We start from the raw sequence: 20,707 nt of genomic DNA on the forward strand, positions 1-20,707 counted from the left end.
ACCTCAACATTGAAATTAATCACTTAATTTCCCGTAAATAAAAATGCGTTCTTGAATAAAATAGAAATTAATCATTTAGTTACTATCATGTTTGTAGTGTTAAATATAATTTAATTTCGTACCCTTTTATAGCACAACTAATATCTTACTACCAAGAAAATTAGACTAGAACACTAGAAACATAATCGAACTAAAATAGATTCATTACTAATCTGACTGGATTTGCAATAGTGCCTGTATGGTTCGATACAGGTAATATTTACTAATCAGATAGGTTACAATACTTGGACCAAGTTAAATCGGATGGTACACTAGTATAGAACTTACATTTGGTGGGACGATATAGGGTCAATACTGGGTAGCCTTCTTTTTATTTTTTTCAGCCTTTTTTATATTTTTTAAGAACTTGCTACATTTTGGTGTCCAAAGTCTCTATACACCAAAGTACCGACTACCGATAAGGACAATTATGATACTAGTCTTAGTCCTGACTATGCGGGCTTGGCTCGTGGATTTTCTTGCCAAAATCACTAGTCAAATTAAGAGCAGTTAAATCTCCTTTTATTCTTTATGACAAAGTGATGTGTGTGCCTAGTTTAAGTAGCAATATTACCCTAAGCGAGATCATTATAGAGCTTAATAGCAATAAAAGACCCATGCAACTAATGCCAAATAAGTGCAAATTATTGGGACATTACAATTAGCACATATGCTATATGAAATTGTTCAAAATTAGATATCTGTCAGGATTTTCAATTGTTTTTCTCTAGTTCTTTTTCTTATCTTAAGCATATTATGGAACCTGCCAATTTAGATTGCACAAGCAAGAGATAATCCAAACCAACTTGTGCACATTAAGCAATCGTTTGATCGCAGAGGCTTAGCATCCAGCACCAATTTAGTGTCAACAACAAAATCTTTATCCAATTTAATGTTCAACCTTATTGGTTCCTTGATCTAGATAGATATAATAGGTGCATATATTATAAGATTTATCAGTTGATTCATGCTAGACAAACTCACAAATTGAAGTGCAAGGATTCTAAGAAATCTATGTCAATATTCAACCAAGGTAGATGAGTTATACATCATATGGGAAAAGAAAGAAAATCAGATCAATAAATAAAACTATAGAAGTCTAAGCTGCAGATCCATATTATAACAGGTTTAGGGACAATATCATAATAATGAAAATACTCACATTTACTAAACTAGATAAAGAATTGAGGAGCAATATTCTGTTGATAAGATAATTATAAAGAGGGAATCTCAGAATAAAAAAACTCTTAATCAGAATATTCTTTACAAGAACCCACTTTGAGACTCTGGTCATATTTCAGATAAGAAAAACTATATAGACAGCATAATCTAACTGAAATTTTCTGCATAAACTTCACTGGAATATCTAGTGATAAAAGATTTTACATTCATCTACTAACCTCTGTTGCCAAGTTCTGATGTTTTAGACTGGCCACTTCATCTCCATTCTCAGCATCATCTTCCATTTCTTTACATTCAGACTCTTCTTCTTCCTCGTCTTCCACATGAGCATCGAAGCCATTTTAAGAAGAGAAGTTATTATTTAACCAAATAAGCAACACTCGGTACTAAAACAATTGTCTGCTTTTCTAATTGTTGAACATATCAGAATCCAATGAAGAGTATGCAAGAGACGTAAATAATATGAATACACAAAGTAACAAATTAACAGACACAATTAGCTAACAAGTATGGAAACGCACTTAGAATGTAAGATAGAAAGGAGTTAAAATTTCAGAACCTCAGAGTAACAGTAACTTGAATCCAAGGAAACAGTCAGATCAAATGACATATATGATAAAGAAAAGAAAGGGAAGAAAACTGAAGAAACAACAGGAAATGATCCACATTCATATGAGTAACAAAGAAGGGCAGTCAAAAAACTTGGGAGAACATAATCTTTACATATGCAGAAAAATGCAAAACAATGTACCTGCAACTTGATTCTTATAAGAAATTAGAAGATAAAGTGTTGCTTTAAAGACGTGTTCTAAAGCTTCACCAGACAAGTGGTCCGTAGGAAGGCCAAGAAGAGAAATTAATCCCAAGCAGCAAACCTTTTTATCATGTAGCCTACAATTAACATTAGTCCTGCAGTCTACGGTATTGGTGGAAAGTGCCATGAAAGAGAAAGCACAAAGTCTTACCCTCTAAAGTTTACACTTATACCATTCTTTCCAACTTCTTGCAGCATCTGGAACCAGAGATTGAAAATATCTGAAACAATGCCAAGCTTATATAGCATCCCAAGAGTCAAAGAAGTGTTATAGTAAAGAGCATCAGCAATCTGCAAAGAGGCAAGATATTGTAATAAAATGAAAAAAAAATTTAAAAAGCACCAACTACAGGATTCCAAATAATTAATGAATTGGAATTGTTAAGATACAAGCATAGGAATACTTTTTACAGAATTTCATTCGAGTTAGAAGATGAATAAAGATGTATCAAGGCAAGCTTAGAGGTGAAGCACATAGACAATGAATTGACAACATCAAGATAGAGTACGTAGAGCAGAAAACCCTTCAATAAAACTATTCTTCAAGAAAATTGCAAGCATAACACTAGAGAAGACATACAGATAGAAAAATGACTTTTTTTCAAAAGCATATTACGCAGACATGCACAACCACAAACATAGCATCTAAAATGGATGAAGAAACTCTGTAGGATTGTCATAAACAAACACAAGATCAAAATCCCAATAAAGCCCATTCAGACAATTCAATGCTTCAAAAGAAATTAGAATGAAAACAGTCACTTATATACAATTCCATGACTAAAGAAAGCAAAGTTTGCAATACCGCTGGATACGATTCAATACTAGTGGTATTTATCAGTCCGACAGCAACTAGTACGTGGATCAGGGTAAATTGGGTGATACACTAAGTACAGGCCCTATATCGTCAGGGTAAATTGGGTGATACACTCAGTACAGGCCCTGTATCTTCTGTTACAGAGTCAGTACTATATGGTAAACCTTGTCTAGGGCCTATTGTTACGGACAGTCGTTGCGCACCCGCAACAACTTTCAACGAACCGTTCGTCACTCACATCCACATGTACAGCTTCTTGGCAGCATGTTTTGCCTTGGTTTTAAGTCATTTTGCTTGTAAAAATGTAAGTTCGAACAAGTTGCAGCGTTACCAAGCGATCGCTCACCGAACCGAGCAAAACAGCCCCAAAACAGCTTCGTTTTCATGTGCCACGGGCTGTTTTCTGCAGTCCGCCTCCGCTCACCAAAACGTCAGCCATCTCAGCCCCTTTGAACCCCCCAGGTGGCACAGGGCTGGATGGGGCTTCGGTATAGTATCGGACGTTGAACAACCTTTCGCAAGTTCGCACGTTACCTTGACGGGAACTTGTTGTCGCGCTCGGCACCCGGTGAGCAGCTATTTGTGGACTTGCAGCTATTCGTTCAACCCTCTAAGGTCCTTGTTTTCCTCCTCTCCCTCTTTTCTCTTGTGCACGCAAGGTGCTCGCTGATTTGCTTGTAAAGCTTCCCCTTTTCGCGAGACGTCGGGACTTGTCCATCGCTCGTTCTTTCGAACTAATCAACTTTCTCTTTTACAGGTCCTTCGGGATCTGCGAGAGGTTGCAAGTGGGCTGATCTTTGCGGAGCAATATCGCAAGGGTGAAGCGCGACTTAGGCAACGCAAGCTAAGTTCGCGTCTTGGCCGCAAGGGTGCCTCACGCCTTAGGCAATTCCAGCTAAGGCCGTGACACTATGCCACCCATTATGCCTGGTATAGGGCCTTTTAGCACTCGATATAGAGCAGTAGAAGCGTTGTACCAAGCAGTTTTCCTTTTTTCAGCTTTCTTTTCAAGCCTTTTCAAAAAATTGGTACATACTAGGGTACCGACACTCAGCAAATGGTACAGCCCAAGGCATGACTAGCACACTACCGATACACAAAATTGAATCTGGCAAAAAAAGTTCTGAGATGATCAACTGCTGGAATTGTGAGACAAGTAAAAGTTCCAAAAACATATAGAACAAACCATAAAAGATAAATATAATATATGTAATAATAATATATCATTTTCATGATATGAATAACATGTCATAGCTCCCAACTAGTTGGAGCCAGCAAGATAGAACCATACTACTGGAATATTTTGTTTCTGTTAAAGCATTTCTTAGTCTCTTCTAAAGAATTAACTCATATTGTCCTACCAACACATTTATAGGTCTTCACTGGAATGTGATGGAATACAAACTAAATGTACAATCAGCAACACATCCGTGATCATGGATCATCTGAATTTGTTTATAAGTCACTAACATTGGATAAAACAATAATAATCACAAGATCTTCAGAAACATTTTTCTGTTAAATTAGGAACAGAATCATCTAACAGAAACAAACAAGGCACTGACTTCCAAAACCACTCACAAATTTTTTTTTGCAATTGAAGTCCCTAAAAACACATAGACATATGTCCACACCAATTTTCTGAATTGCATAACAAACTTCTTTGCAAGCACACACCTTCATCCAATTGTTGTCTAGCCTGTTTGATTTCACAATAAAAAGGACTAACAGAACTTAATCCATCAGTTGATTTCATTTGCATGAAATAGATTATGTAATCCATGCTGTAAAAAGAGAACAAGCAAGTCAGGTATTGCCTGCTGGCACATCAGAAAGGAATGCTTACCACTTGCATCAGAAGACACTTCATATACGGCTTCTTTGCTTGATGCAATCGATTAATTGTAATCCTCAAATAAGGCTCAACCCACTGATCCACTTGGCCTTTACAATTTCGGAATACTGCTCCAATCAGCATAGGTGCAGGTTCAATTTCACTGTCTTCCATGTTTCTATCTAACATGATCTGTACATTCAATTAACAAAAATATTTTCACCACAAAACATGTTAATGATCACAACTTTTGCATCTTTATCATAAATTCCAGTTAAGCACATACAGGAATAGGATTCTTAACACTTACTCTTGAAAGTACTTTCCACAGGCTTTGCTGGTAATCTGGATCTTTGCATGCAAGAAAATGAGCAGTACTCCGAGATATATAGTTGTCCATCGGAACAAGCATGTCTGCCAGAAGAAAGTGACACTAGATTAAGTCACAAATAAGAGTCCTGAAGAAAATATAAATTAAGCAAACTAATGATAAAACTAATTGGATGTGATCGTCTGAAATATTTCTGTTAACAGGTACAGATGATTCCAAGTAATGTAATAGGCCAATAGCACTATCAATTGTAGGAATCTTCAAAAGCAATAAAAGCTGAAATTATTCGATCACTTTAGGCAGAAACGGAAAAGTTAATTCAAGCCCACAGAATTATGGAAACATGTAAAAACATATATGTAAAAAGGGCAGCAACCTAAGACTTTCATCTCAACAAAAGAAAAAGAGAGAAATAGAAAAATATTAATCTGTACTGACCAATATGAAAGGTATTCTAAACCCAGCCACATGATATTTCGTCACTAACAAATGCAGATGTGTTGGAAACAACCTAGAACATGGAATAGACTTTTTGATAGAAAACAAACTGATTTGTGCCTTTGGAAAGCTGAGCTAAGGGAATATAATAAATTGGTCTAATTTAATTTATAAACAAAGTATTCTTGTTTAGGAAGCTATTTTATGATGTCTTTTGATAGTGGGAACTAAGATCTCATCCCACTTGTTAACATTCCAAATTCTCCCAAAAGAGGGAATGAAATCCCTCCCAAAAATAAAAACTATTATTTAATTTGTTTCAACCACACACTAGGAATTGAAATGCTCACACTGTTTCTAATTGTAGTGGTCAAATTCCCATAATCAACCACCACCTAAGAGTTTATGTACAACAACATGATCTTTTATAGGATATTTTTAAACTCTTCAACCCTAATATCTTGTAACTAACAAACTTTAGCCTATCTTTATTTTTCTAACCAAAGAGAATAGGTAACTAATAGTTTGTGAGATAGATTCACCAACTTTGTTACTCTACCAAATATAAAAACTTCAGCTCCACACTACAGACCACTACGTATGTAAAATTATTGCATGCTTTAATTGAAAGAGCAATCATGAGTAATGAATTGCATGTTAATTATTATCTATATAAACCACTCACCAAGGTTTTTAAATTTAATCAGGTTTGGCATGCAGACTGCTTATAACTAGGTGGTCCAGTCAATTTGTTATTCAATATTTCAATGTGTTTTTTTTTTTTTTAATGTACCATCGCCCAATGTTCTAGGATTCACAATTCCTTGCATGTATCTCCATGCTGCCGCTTGTTGATGCTTGTTCCTGCTGCTCGCTGCTGTTCGCACTCTCGTCACCCACCTCATCTTCGGTGCATCTCCTTCTCTTCCTTCATCTTCCTCTTTATCCCTCATTGTTCTTCTTCTTTATTCTTCCTCTTCCTTCTTCCTTCAAGAACAGACCTGACCCATACCAGTCTGATCATGGCTGGATTGGTACTAGTATCCGAAATTGCAAATGTTGCCATCCACTAAAATATTCTAGTTAGAATTTAAAATAGTTCTAAAAAGAACAATTTGTACATTCAACATAGTGACAAGCAAGGTTGAATTGTAGGATCTTTCACAAAAGGCATATAACTCAAAATTTAAGAACAAGCAAAGATGTTAACCATGATCAGCACAAGTGAGAAAGAAACAGATCACCTGATTGAGTAAACCAATGTGATTAGTGATAATCATTAGAAATAGACATTTACTTTCATATTGTTCTCTCTTCATGGGAGAGGTCAAGAACCAAACGTAGATCACTGAATTGAAACAAGATGGTCTGGATTAGTGAAAGAATTTAAGGGCATTTACGAAGTATTAGTGTAATTAGATGTGACGACAGTGGCACCATTCCTCTATCTCTACCTTTTCCCACTCTCTGTCTCTCTCAAGAATCTTATTAACAATCAATCCTTATCTACACTGTAAGACAACCCTCAGAAACAAACTTTGGTAAGTCCATCATAACCAACATGGAGATACTGAATTACAGAAATCAACAGAATGTGCAAATCAATTTGCAAGAGCATATACAAAAAAGGCATACAGCTGAGGGGCAATATTCCAAACGTGATTGATAGAGCAACCCATTCATTGCATATAAAGTGTAAACAAGAACAAATAATAGAATGCAAAAAAATCCATTGTGATTAGCATGTATATAGTGGCTTACTCTGAAAAAAATGTATTGCCCAATTTCCAAGGGCTTCTAGAATTAAAGGCCAAAGACTCCACATGCCCAATGAGATTGTTGGGGAAAACATTGTAATATAGGAGACAATTTCCAGAACTTCTCCAAAAACATCTGTGGAACATGGATTTATCAAAAAAAAAAAAAAGAAGACATTCTTTGCAAGGATCTAGAAAATTTTACAACAATGTGCTCAACTTGCAATGTAAATGGCATGTTACATAGCGAAATAAACAGTGTTATCAAAGCAACAGACCACTTGATATTTTTATAAAATATTTACAGCAATGTGTACGTTAACATAATTCTTCTCTACTTGTAATATATCATAGGTAAGCAAGGACCAACAATTTTATAGGAGATACAATCTAACAATATAAAAAATATATCAAAAGCAAATTGACTAGTTCACAAATTGGAAATGTCAAAAGCAAAGGCCCACCACTTTTTGATTTTTTTCCTTTTTTATCGCTGAAATGGATTTGGGGCCCACCACTTTTCATTTTTTTTCCTATTTTAATATGAATGCCCGAAACAGAGGTGGTCCTGTATCGGTCCACACCCGAAACGGTACATACTACCTATACCATACTATTTCGAGCAGTACAACCATCATTGTTACACACTATGGAACATGCCATGGAAACTATAGATGTTAGATATATATCAAAACACATTAAACAAAAAAATACTATAAATGTATATGTTTGTCAGATATGCAGATGGATAAATCACATTAACTAAATGCCTTTGATCAAGATATCATAAATAGTTACCTTGACCATCAATAGTCAGCATTCTCTGCATTATAGGAAGTAAAACAGGCTCAATTTGAACAAAAAGATTAGGAAGACAGCAAATGGATTCAAGGATTATGTTGATGCCACGCAAACAACTCACAGCAACTAAAGCACCTGAATTATCAGCCTCGTGATTTCTTTCAGAGATATTGAAGCATTTCCAAAATGCAGCAGCCTATGCACACATGTTTTAACATTTACTATAAGAAGAAATCATGATAGAATATCTGCAAAAACATAAACATATCATAATGCAAATATTACACCAGATTCTGGCACAAGCTGAAAGCATATGGAGCCATTTCTTCAGCAAACTTGCCCACGATGCTCTCAACAGTTATGACAAGGTCCTCATTCTCAACTTCATTCATAATTCTAAAAATATCTACATATAAGAAATTAAAGATCTTAGTGAGAAAAAAAGTATAGCAGATATAAAAAAAATCAACCTTTTCATACCATGAAGTAATTGAGGAAGAATTGGCCGGATCTCATTTAGATCTATATCAATAACATAATTAAAAGTTACTTCAGGTGATAATAAGAAAGACAAAAAAAAAGGTAAATAATAACGTTAAAATAAGCATGCCTTTGCAAGCTTCAACAAATGCATGCAAAGCAAGAACTGAATCAACACGCACGGGAAGCTCTGGATCCCGCATTCCAGAAACAACACAGTGAAAGGCTCTCCGAAAATTGATCTGGTTAGAAAAGTTGATATCTGCATATTGCCCCACAACCCATGCTGCCTAATATTCCACCAAACAGTTCCATATATGTGAAAGTTTTCAAATAAACATGTAGAAAATAATCACAATTTAATTCAGAAAAAAAGCCAACTACCTTAATCATAAGAAAAATTACAATATGAAAATAGTAATATGTAAGGAGAAGCTAAGCATGAAAAAAAGTTTAGGTAATAGTCAAAAATTAAAATTTTATACCGTACCGATGTACCAAGCTTTGCTTAATATGGTACGGTATGGGAGTACCGAGTGGTACACTAAAGCATACCGAGCGATATGTTTAAATATATATATATATATATATATATATATATATATATATATAATATAAATATATATAATATATTTTTATATTAAAAATATTTAAAAAATAATCTAAAAAGGAGGCATACGTTGCCTCAACGACGTCACCTCCTCTTCTCCTCGTCACCTCAAATGAGGAGAAAAACACGGTCTCCTTCATCTCCTCATCTACGGCGTTCGACGAAGAAGGCGGTGAAGATGTCGAAGGTCGAAGACATCTCCGGCCTTCGGCGAAGAACGCGACGAAGAAGCCGTAGAATCGCAGACGAGGCGATGAAGGAGACCTCCTCTTTCGCTGCTCTAGCCGTCGCCTAGCGATTACCTCCTGGATTGGGATCATCGAGGGAGGGCTGTCACGGACAAACTTCTAAACAGGATGTTTGATGTAATACTTATGTATGTCCGTGTCTTTTGGTATGTTCATGCTTTGTACAGCATGTAGAGGGACGGTCGAAGGCTTAATAGTCCCATTTTAGTTAGGTTGGTGGCCGCTTTAGGCTTGTAAATAAAGGTTGTGTCATGTGGACACGTGTGAGAGATTTTCGGTCTGTAGTGGACCATTTTACCCTTTGTTGTGCAACTGTTCAGAGCTTGTAAAGTCTGTTTGTAATTTGCATTGTCTATGAAGTGTTTTCGGAGATGTTTGCTTGTGGATCCCGAGTGAGGCGTTCTCTCTAACCCGTTCTCTCTTTTGTTGGTCCTAAGGGACAATGGGAGGCTTCGGGGAGGCTGACCTTTGCGGACGGACACACAAGGGTGCCGCACAACTTAGGCAAAACCAGCTAAGTCCGTGACAGATGGTATCAGAGCGGGACAAACACTCATAGAAACACTTAGCATGCAAACGTGGGGGACCTAGCGGGGCTGCGTTGAGGGCAGTCAGCACACGCGTGACCGTTTGGGGGAAAACGGGCATGGAGATGTAGGGAAAAGGAGTCGCTCGGAGGAGCAGCCATCTGACATTGGCATTCAGAGGAATGGCCAACCCTTCGCGCAAGAGGCACCACGAGAACAGGCAAGCTTGGAAGAATACGAAACGCACAAAGGTTGGGATGGCTGAGTTTGAGCTACGACTCAACGTTGACAACGATACTTGATGGTGCTCAAGGCAAGCGAGGTGCTTGGTAAAGGATGAGACCATGCAAGGTGGAATGAGTTGCTCAACGACCGAAAGAGTTATGCAAAGCTTACAGAGGTGAGGGGAATTGCTAGCTCGAAGAATTTGGTACTCATGCATGGGCTTGTATGCGGACGATAGAATGTTCGTGGTCATCCCAAGGCGACCGAAACTCGGCGCCATGGAACATTGAAACTTTCTCTTCGGCATGTGAAGGATACGTCCGTAGGAGGCTGAAGTGTGCAACGAGTTCAGCATGTTGCTAGGCCTTGAGTGGTGCAGCGGGAGCTGTATTGACGTGGAGTCGCAATCTAGCAAGTGCGTTTGCAGGAGGCAGAACAATGCACAGTTTGTTCAGCAGATCAGAGTAGTCTAAGGGGATGGTGGCCTCCGAAACGAAGAGAGATGTTGCTCCAACGGGATAGTTATCCAGGAGGGATAAGTCTCGGCTCTCCAGAGGGAGAATTATATGGGACGGACCTTACATGTTGAGGAGGAGCACCTCAACAAACAACAACTCCACGAAGCTCAATGGACCGAGCAAGCGACGAGGAGTTGTCGTATGATCTCGCTCGAGAGAATGTATTGGTGGATGCATTGCGAGATCAAGTGGGGGAGCGACCCAAAGCAACACAAATGAAGGCACACTTGGAGTTGATATGGAGATCGAACTCAAGGGAGGGCTAACCCGTAGAATGGTAGGTGCGACGGCCACCATCAACTCAATGCAAAAACGAGGAGCGGAGCAACTTGGGTGTAACTTGGCGAAGTACCCAAGCCGCATGAAGGGAGCCAGCATAGAAGATGGAACATGGAGCGGAGGCATAGTGCTTTCCTTAGACAGAGGTCAAGGACATGAACTCTTGCAGAGGCAAGAGCAGGATCATGTTGTTCCATGGGTCATTCATTCTGACGGAGCGGACTCATCTTTCATGGTGCCAAAGACAAAGGGAGCTTCTGGACACATGCACCTTATCTCGGAGGAGCATTTGATGGAGGAACTAAGGAGACTCAATTTGCTGAGGTGAAGTTGGGTTCAGAAGGCCTTAGCACGGGGCAAGAGGACACAAAGGCGGGTACTCTTGAAGAATATGCCACGGTGTTGCTATTCAAGTTGCCATGAAGGAAGCGGTGCGCAGTGAAGATTGTGCTGGTAGGGGCAGAGGCCCAGGATCCAGACAATGGTGCACTAATTGCAGCGAAGTCGGGGGACTTCGGGAGCTACTAGGCGACAGACTGTCCTAGAGCGATGCTTCATCTAGGTGTGACCCAAGAGTGGGTGGATGAAGGTCGATTGCCAAAGGAGCGAACAAAATCGAAGGTGGAAAAGACCTTGTGATATATTGGCAGAGGCCACACATGAAGGGTTCACAATTCGAGTTCATCCCACAAGGATCAGAATGCAATAGAGATGTCACCAGGAGGCGACATGGTGCAGCGGATCGTGGTGGAACAGTTCGTGGCAATGCGACACACACGACATAGTCCCGTGAGGGACTAGATCATATGGAGGTATGATCGGGCGCTACTGGAAGCTCCACTTCGGTGAACAACACGACGACAAGAAGGGCTATGAATTCAAGGAGTGAAGGCCATGGTACCGCAGAGGCGGGTCTTCCGTGCATGCATCGAATTTTGCATCGGATAAAAACCTTGGTCATCAGCATATGGGGGCTGGGTTCCACCAAGGGAAAAGTTCGAATGCAAGTACCAGTGAGTCCTATGGGAGGGACTTGATCATACAGAGGTATGATTGAAGCAGCTGGAGTGTTGGACTGCTCCAGAGCTCATATTCGCTTAAGGGAGCCCGGCATGTCAGAGGACAAGGTCGAGAAGCGAACGTTGCTACTAAGGAAGCTAAGGAGAACAGAATCGGTGCAAACCCTATAATGCGATGACAGAGGTCATGCATGGGAGTTGCAGTCTGTCTTTCCATCGACCAAAGGGAGCTGCTTGGAGAACACAGAGGTGTTGAAGCAGGGGGTCGGAAGGGGCGAGGAAGCGACAATAAGTCCAGAGGGACTTAGCTACCCAAAATCAAGCATCAGTTAGAATGGAGGTGGACTCAGAGGAGTGCCACGAAGACATATCTACTGATCGTGAAGAAAATGGATGCAGATGCAAGGCGACGGATAGTATGGCCATGGGCATGGCAGCGCCATGGTACTGCAGAGGCGGGACTTCCGTGAAAGTCATTGATCCCTTGCTCTCATGGAGGGAGAGCGCTTGGTCGTGAAAGGGGCCGAGGAGGTGGAGCATGCAGAGGCAATCTCCAAGTACCGAGACAAGGCTGAAGGGCAAAGGCCGAGGAACTTCGTAAGACCGGTGTCAATGAGCTTCTCATCAAGATAGTTGAAAGTGAAGGACTTCGGGTCATGCAAGAGTGCATAACCAAGGAACGAAGCAGGCAGTATGCGGTGCTGTACTTTTGCTACTCAGTGGAGTAGGCGACAGGGTTGATGGAGAAGACGGTACAATCCCAGAGGCGACCAAACCTATGAGAGAATTACTCCAAGTTGAGGTGAAAACTTCCTGCATTCCAGAAGTTCGATGGCATTGAGAAGGTGAATCACAGTAACTAACTCAACGCAAGGAGTGCAAACACTTCAAGTGCTTTAGAAGTGTGAGCAAAGAGCAGGCGAAGGCTAGTAACCAGCTCGATGCATGGAGTACAACCTCGAAGAGGCGGGCGAAGTCAAGTAACCTTTGCCTTCTCAACCCTTAAGAGAATGGGCGAAACCGAGTACCCCAATTCTCTTATCTATCCAGCAGAGGAGCTCTGCACAAGTTCAAAGACCCTTCGAAGATAATGGAAGACAATAGTTGTCAAATCCTCACCATCGGTGATCAGTGCTACTAAGAGTAGATTGTCTGCTTCATTTCCCAATGAAATGTCAATCGAAAGCAGAAGCGATGCGAACCTACTTGGATGTGACAACTAAGTGAAAGAAGAGTCAATGAGCAAATTTTGTGGAGGAAGGACCCAAAACTTCAAAAGTTTGCGAGACGATGCTCGTTAAAGCTCCAACAAGCATCCACCCAATTCAAGCAGCATGAGGCATTTGAGAGACTAGCGCAGTAAGGATGATCTTTTCCTTCATCTAGAGGATCCGCAGGAACTAACAGGGATCAACACAACTCAGCCAACCCCACACTAGAGTCAGAGTCATTGGCGAGTTGAAGCAGTATGGCGGATTAAAGGTTCGACTACTCAAAAACAGCAGCGGAGAGCAGTTAGGAGCCAAGAGGCGTATTGCAGTTGGAGTAAAAGATTGAAGACTCAGCAAAGGCGAGGAGTTGCAGTGTCGACAAAGGCTTCGACGAGGACGTCGAAGGAATAAGTGGGGGAGAATGTCACGGACAAACTTCTAAACAGGATGTTTGATGTAATACTTATGTATGTCCGTGTCTTTTGGTATGTTCATTCTTTGTACAACATGTAGAGGGATGATCGAAGGCTTAATAGTCCCATTTTAGTTAGGTTGATGGCCGTTTTAGGCTTGTAAATAAAGGTTGTGTCATGTGGACACGTGTGAAAGATTTTCGGTCTGTAGTGGATCATTTTACCCTTTGTTGTGCAACTGTTCAGAGCTTGTAAAGTCTGTTTGTAATTTGCATTGTCTTTGAAGTGTTTTCGGAGATGTTTGCTTGTGGATCCCGAGTGAGGCGTTCTCTCTAACCCGTTCTCTCTTTTGTTGGTCCTAAGGGACAATGGGAGGCTTCGGGGAGGCTGACCTTTGCGGACGGACACGCAAGGGTGCCGCACGACTTAGGCAAAACCAGCTAAGTCCGTGACAGGGCGGCACTGGATCGGAACGCGTCGAGGTTCTTTCGATTCTCCCTCTTCTTCGAATGCTCTCTCTTTCTTCTTCCTTCTCCCTCGACGCTTCTTCTTCCCTCGTTGCAGCAAGGTTGATATCGGGCGATCATGGTCGAAATCGACCGTTGCCGACTTCTTTCGAGCGGTAATAGTCAAAATTTTGACTGCTACCACCCGATATAAGCCTGTATCATCCAATATGAGGCTATATCAAGCGTTCTGCTTGGTAGCGAGTGGTCCGCGTACCAGTCTGCTGGCGGACTGGTACGTACGGGCGATATTATTCGAAATTTAGAACCTTTGTAATAGTAATATTATGGTTCAACTGAGGAAGATGCCACTAATACAATAAGTGTTGGAATTAACAATGAAAGGAATGCTTAATCAAATCAAATTCCAAGTTGACTCCACTCAACAGAATTCCAAGTTCCGTTGTGATTAACTTGGGGTGTATAGAGCTTGGCTAAAGGATCAAATCTACTTAGTAAATCATGCTACAATAAAAATAGATAACTTGATTGAGTCTGAGGTAATCACTATTTGTCTTTTAGCTAAGCTCTAACTTATATTAAAGTTGTAATAACATGAATAAGGGTAAAGAAATCCAAGGAACATCGTCTTGTGCCGACTGGCCATATCAGTAGTTGGTCAGATGGGTATGTACTAGTTGATATTGACATATCAGTCGATATATTGATGCATACACATGTTCTGAGAAAAAGGCCAAAAATGGCTCAAAATTAAAAAAATCCTATTTGGGGGTTTTTATCCTATTTTCTTGATATATAAATTATATTTAAATAAGAATAAAGTTTATATAAGCTATAAATGAATACAAATTCTAGGTTATAAAGATGAAAAATTGAATGAGAGTGAGTTTGAGTGAGAATGAGAGCATGAGTCGGTGAAAGAGAGTGGGAGGAGGATTTAAAGGAACAAAACAGGACCCAATGATCAATCTGACAATTTGACCATTGGGACCTTTTTTCACCCTAGAGAGAACTTGTATGGTCAAAATCCGATTGTCAAAATGGTCAAGTTTTGACTTTATTGGGTAATAGAAGAGGCATACCATTCGATACACTCCCTAATAGTGTATAGTCCAAAATGGGCTTGTACACATACCAGTCAACTGGCAGACTGGTACATACCTGCATAGCCATCAGTTTTCCCTGCCAGCCACCTAATTTATCAACAGATACAGTAAACTCGAACATGTACCCCACTTTTATAGTGAGAAAAAGGCATATCTATTTTCCCATAACCCTGCATATGTCCTCACTCCTAAGTTAATCTTCATCTCCAGCTTCATTAGGATCTAATAACTCTTTTCACCATTTTGGAAATTTTCTCCCTAAATGCTATTTTACATTTTCTAGGGTCTGGTTCTCTTTCCACAATAGCATTGTGGTCAGTTTAATAGGTCTAGGAAAACATTAGAAAAGAAAAGGTTGCATGTGTGCATTTTCTTCTGAATCATAAACTGTTAAATCACATTAAATGCTTTGATTTCATTGGATGTACATGGCTTAGCCTAAAGCAGCAATGCAAGTAAAAAAACATAACCCGCTCTTTCCTAGCTGACTGGCTGTTTTTTGTTTGTTTATCCATATGGATAGTTAAAACAATGAACACCGACATACTTCTTGAATCTAAAAATGGATTACCATGCTAAATTTACTCAGATTGTTAGCAGATCACAATATGCAACATCATTGTTGTGCCACAACATGTTCTGCGGGTCATTTTGCATGCTTTATAACAAGGTTCGTTGTACCGTACCGTACCGGTGTTTCGACCCGGGCTCGGTATGGTACGGTACTGATGTACCGGGCGGTACATCAGGGTATACCGAACAATTTTAAATTTTTTTCATACTGTAGCAGTGCTATAGTATACTACTGTAGCACTATAGCAGTGTTACAGTATAGTACTGTAACAGCTCGCTAAGATTCGTCATACCTCTATGGTGCTAGAGTATCAAAGCCGATTTAAACCAAGGTTCATAATTTTGTACTGTATCGGAGTATCGAGCTCAGCTCGGTACAATATACCGAGTGGTATATTATGATGTATCACTCGATATATATATATGTATATACATGTATATATATATACATGTATATATATGTATATATATATGTATATATATGTATGTATATATATGTATATATATGTATGTATATATATGTATATATATGTATGTATATATATGTATATATATGTATATATATGTATATATAAGTAAAAAAAGGCAACGTCGCCTCGACGACGCTCGGTTTCTTCTCCTCGCGATGTCACCGAGGCTTCTTCTCCCCGTGCAGTTGAGGAGAAGTCGCCGACGACGCCGAGGAGGTGATATCTCATCTGCGGCGTCCGACGACGGATCGGGATCGTTGAGGGAGAGCGGCGTCGAATCTCCAGATTCTCCCTTTTCTTCTCCCTCTTTTTCTCCCTCTTTTTTCTTCTCCCTCGGCCAATACCACCCGGTAGCGGGCGACGACAACTGAAATCGATCATCACCAATCGATTTAGGTTGGTAATAGGGTGGAAACAACCCCAATCGATGGTACCGCCCGGCAGCGAGCGGTCCACGTACCGGTATGCTAGCGGGCCGGTACGTACCACCAGATACGTACGGTGTTATTCGAAATTAAAATCCTTGATTTGAACAACTATCAAATCAAGTCAAAGACCGGTCCGAACGATAATTGATGGGTACATTCATCGAAGGACGTAATCCAAATATCTGGTGTGAAGTTACGGCTTGTTAACCTTGCACTAGCGATTTCATTTGCACGATTGCATGAGGAAAAAATCAACATAGAGAATTGTCGATACAGAAGTGTTAATAAACTAGTGATTAGCAAGCCGACCATCCTATTTATTCCAGTCTAAAACCCTAACACCCAAAGACTAACCCGAGAAAAACCCAAAGAAAGATCCACGAAGGGTTTGTGCTGGCATTGTGATGAAAAGTAGAGTAAGGAGCACCGATGCAAACAAGGGAAGCTTTTGATAATTGAATCAATCGAGGAGGAACTGGAAGCTAACGCAGTGGACTCTGATTATGAAGGTATGGATACCGATGAAGATATTGAACCTATCACTCATACTGTGCATGCATTGGTCGATTAATCTAACTTACAAACTATGAAAGTTGAAGGAACTTTGAAACATCAGCTTGTTACTGTTTTGATTGATACCGGTAGCATTAACAATTTTATGGACAACAAGATTGTTGCTCGATTGTCCTATCATATTGAATGCTGTGATAAATTCAAAGTAAAGGTCGTTGATAGTCGGATTCTAACTTATGATAGCAAATGTTCGAAGATAAAACTGATTTTGCAGGGCCAAGAATTGCTTGTGGATTCCTTCTTACTAGCTTTAGAAGACTACAAATTTGTGCTTGGAATTGAATGGTTATCAACCCTAGGAGAAGTCTCCTGAAATTTTTCTAAACTAATCATAAAGTTCTTTATTAATGGGAAGCAGGTGATCCTAAGGGAAGGCGTTGTGGTAAGGCCACAACTGTCATTAGCCATCAAATAGAGAGGGTTCTTCGGAAGACACACCACGAATTTTAGTACAACTACAAAGCGTTGAAAAGGGAGCAACAATACATAAACAAAACGAAGATGTCTAATCTTTGCTCAGAGAATTTGCAGAATTATAGGGACTCCCACCTCTACAATCTCATGATCACCGAATTCCAATACTACCTAGGAGAGCACCAACCAACGTTCGACCCTACCGATATTCACATTTTCAAAAGACGGAGATAGAGAAGATTGTGAAAGAGATGCTTGAAACGAGGGTCATAAGAGCTAGCATTAGCCTATATTCCTCTCCAGTCCTATTAGTGAGAAAAAAGGATGGCTCGTGGCGTATGTGTGTGGACTACCGAGCACTCAACAACATTACGGTGAAAGATAAATATCTTATTCCAGTGGTAGATGAGCTCTTGGATGAATTGGGAGGAACCTAAGCTTTTGCTAAACTGGACTTACGGTCGGGCTATCACCAAATCCGAGTACATGAAGAGGATATTCAGAAAATCACATTCAAAACACATAATGGTCACTATGAATTTCTGGTAATGCCTTTGGGTTAACTAATGCACCCTCTACTTTTCAGAACTTAATGAATAATATATTTCGGGCTCATCTCCATAGGTTTATTCTGGTTTTCTTTGATGATATTTTGATATATAGCCCTTCCTTAGAAAGTCATTTATTACATTTATAGGTTATTTTTACTATTCTCCGTGAACATTGTCTTTTTGTCAAGAAATCAAATTGCAGCTTTGTTCAACCGGAGGTCAAGTATCTCGGCCATGTTATCTCTCAAAAGGGCATTGCAGTTGATCCTTAAAAAATCCAGGTGATGAAAGACTGGCCGATTTCGAGATCAATTAAAGCTCTAAGAGGATTCTTGGGGCTCACGAGTTATTACCAAAAGTTTGTGAAAAATTATGGCAAGATCAGCGCCCCCTTGACATCACTTATGAAGAAAGATGCATTTAGATGGATAGAAGAGGCAACTCAGGCTTTTAACTCTTTGAAGACTGCAATGACTACTACACCAGTGCTTGCTCTACCCAATTTTAATAAATTATTTGTGATTGAGTCTGATGCTTCTAGAGCAGGTATTGGAGCTGTATTGATGCAGGAAGTCCACCCCATTGCTTATACTAGTAAGGAACTTTCCCCTTCTCATCTGAGTTTATCTGTTTATGACAAAGAGATGTTAGCCATTGTTCATGCAATCACTAAGTGGAGACCCTACTTAATTGGCCGACGATTTCAAATACGTACTATCACAAAAATTTAAAATACTTCCTTGAGCAAAAGGTTTCTTCTTTAGAACAGTAGAAATGGGTCACCAAGCTACTGAGATTTGATTATGAGATTATTTATAAGAAGGGGAGCGAAATTTAGTTGCTGATAGCCAGATACACTCTTACGCCTTTCAGAACAAGCTGAACTAATGGCCATTTCCACTCCTACTTGTGAGACTTTGAAAATTATCAGGAAAGAGTGGTCAAACAATCCTGAGATCCAGAATATTATTAAAAGGCTAGAAGAAGACCCGATTTTTTTTTTTTAATTATAGTTGGGATTCGATAGACTTGCACTATAAAGACTGATTTGTTGTAGCACCACATTCTTCTTGCCAAGTCATACGTTTGATGGAGTTCTATTCATCGCCAATTGCCGGTCATTTCGGATTTCTTCATACATACAAACGTATTCGGCAACTTTACTATTGGAAGGCTATGAAAAAAATCATCAAGAAATTTGTTGCTGAATATAATGTTTGCCAACGCCACAAAAGTGAGACAGTAGCTACCCCGGGTTTGCTTCAGCCTCTCCCTACTCCTGATGTTGCTTGGAAAACTACCATCTTTCTATGCTATACGACATCCTTACACTGCTGCAAGTTAAATTGCATGTAGTTCCCCATTCTATTGTTAGTGACAAAGATAGTTTTTACTAGCACCTTTTGGATAGAGCTTTTCCGTTTATAGGGTACCCAGTTGAATATGAGTTCAGCGTATCCCCTGTAAACAGATGGGCAACCGAAATGGTAAACAGATGCCTAGAAAATTATCTCGGATGCTTTACCAGTGATAAACCGAAGGAATGGACTAAATGGCTTCCTTGGGTAGAATGGTGGTATAATACTTCTTATCACTCTTCTATTAAAATGACTCCTTTTGAAGCAGTTTATGGCCGAACCCCTCCCACAATTACAAAATACACGCCCAACTCTTCCAAAGTTGATTAAGCGGACAAGGAATTACTTGACAGAGACAAGATTATTCAACTCCTAAAAGATAACCTTACAGCCTCACAAGCAAGAATGAAGCAGCAAGTTGATAAATACCGAAGTAAATGAGAATTTACAGTGGATGATTGGGTTTTCCTTCGTCTTCAGCCCTACAAGCAAATCTCTATAAAGGTTCGATCTTCTATGTAGCTGTCTCGATTTTTTGGGCCTTTTAAAGTATTGGAACGCATTGATCCAGTTGCCTATTGCTTGGACTTGCCTTCTAAGATACACCCAGTTTTTATGTTTCCTATCTCAAGAAGAAGCTAGGTGAAGATGAGGTGGTGCAACACCATTTGCCAAACATCTCTTCTGCTGGTGAGGTTCAAATTCAACCACAAGCCATACTTGATCGATGGGTTTTGATGCGCCACAAGTATCCTGTGATTGAAGTGATGGTGCAATGGGCCAACTTACCAATTAAAGATGTCACTTGGGAGTCCTACAAGGCACTAAAGGAGAAGTTCCCGGAATTTGATGCTGCTCAGCCTCGAGGACAAGGCTGATTAAAAGGGAGGAGAAATGTTAGGGTCCCTTGAAATATTTTGAGTCTTAAACTGATGTAAAAATAAGTTCTTTTTGAGTTTCCAAGTCTTAGTAGGAGTCGGATGAATTCTAGTCTTAGTAGGAGTCGACTAGGGGTCTTATTCAGGATTTGCTATTTTTTTGAGTCCTAGTCCCAGTGGGCTAAGGAGTAGAACTCTATAAATATAGGTGTAATATATTTGGCTAGTTTCTCTCTCAGATAATGAATTCATATTTTAGCCTTTGGCTAACAAGGAGGCCAATCCCCTCGAAGTGATCAAGAAGGCCGATCCCCTCGAAGCGATCCTATCTCTCTGCCCCCCCTTT

The 20,707-nt window shown here is 39.8% G+C and overlaps 1 protein-coding gene across 3 annotated transcripts in view; it reads right to left on the minus strand.

Moving 5' to 3' along the window:
• The window catches only part of LOC103989272 (importin beta-like SAD2), a 34,761-nt gene that overhangs the window by 1,662 nt on the left and 12,392 nt on the right, over window positions 1–20,707 (minus strand). Inside the window, exons 11-20 of one of the 3 annotated variants that reach the window (XM_018827261.2) lie at window positions 8,624–8,783; window positions 8,494–8,535; window positions 8,301–8,419; window positions 8,011–8,209; window positions 7,217–7,348; window positions 4,997–5,100; window positions 4,699–4,878; window positions 2,187–2,326; window positions 1,973–2,112; window positions 1,440–1,537 (exon numbers count right to left, since the gene is read on the minus strand). In XM_018827261.2, coding sequence (XP_018682806.2) covers window positions 1,440–1,537; window positions 1,973–2,112; window positions 2,187–2,326; window positions 4,699–4,878; window positions 4,997–5,100; window positions 7,217–7,348; window positions 8,011–8,209; window positions 8,301–8,419; window positions 8,494–8,535; window positions 8,624–8,783 — 1,314 coding nt within the window. Of the gene's footprint in view, window positions 1–1,439; window positions 2,113–2,186; window positions 2,327–4,698; window positions 4,879–4,996; window positions 5,101–7,216; window positions 7,349–8,010; window positions 8,210–8,300; window positions 8,420–8,493; window positions 8,536–8,623; window positions 8,784–20,707 lie in introns of those variants that run through there. The other 2 variants (XR_010497434.1, XM_065155340.1) reach the window with 2 other exon arrangements.

This window comes from Musa acuminata, chromosome BXJ3-6, assembly GCF_036884655.1.
Source record: "Musa acuminata AAA Group cultivar baxijiao chromosome BXJ3-6, Cavendish_Baxijiao_AAA, whole genome shotgun sequence".
Lineage (NCBI taxonomy): Eukaryota > Viridiplantae > Streptophyta > Magnoliopsida > Zingiberales > Musaceae > Musa > Musa acuminata.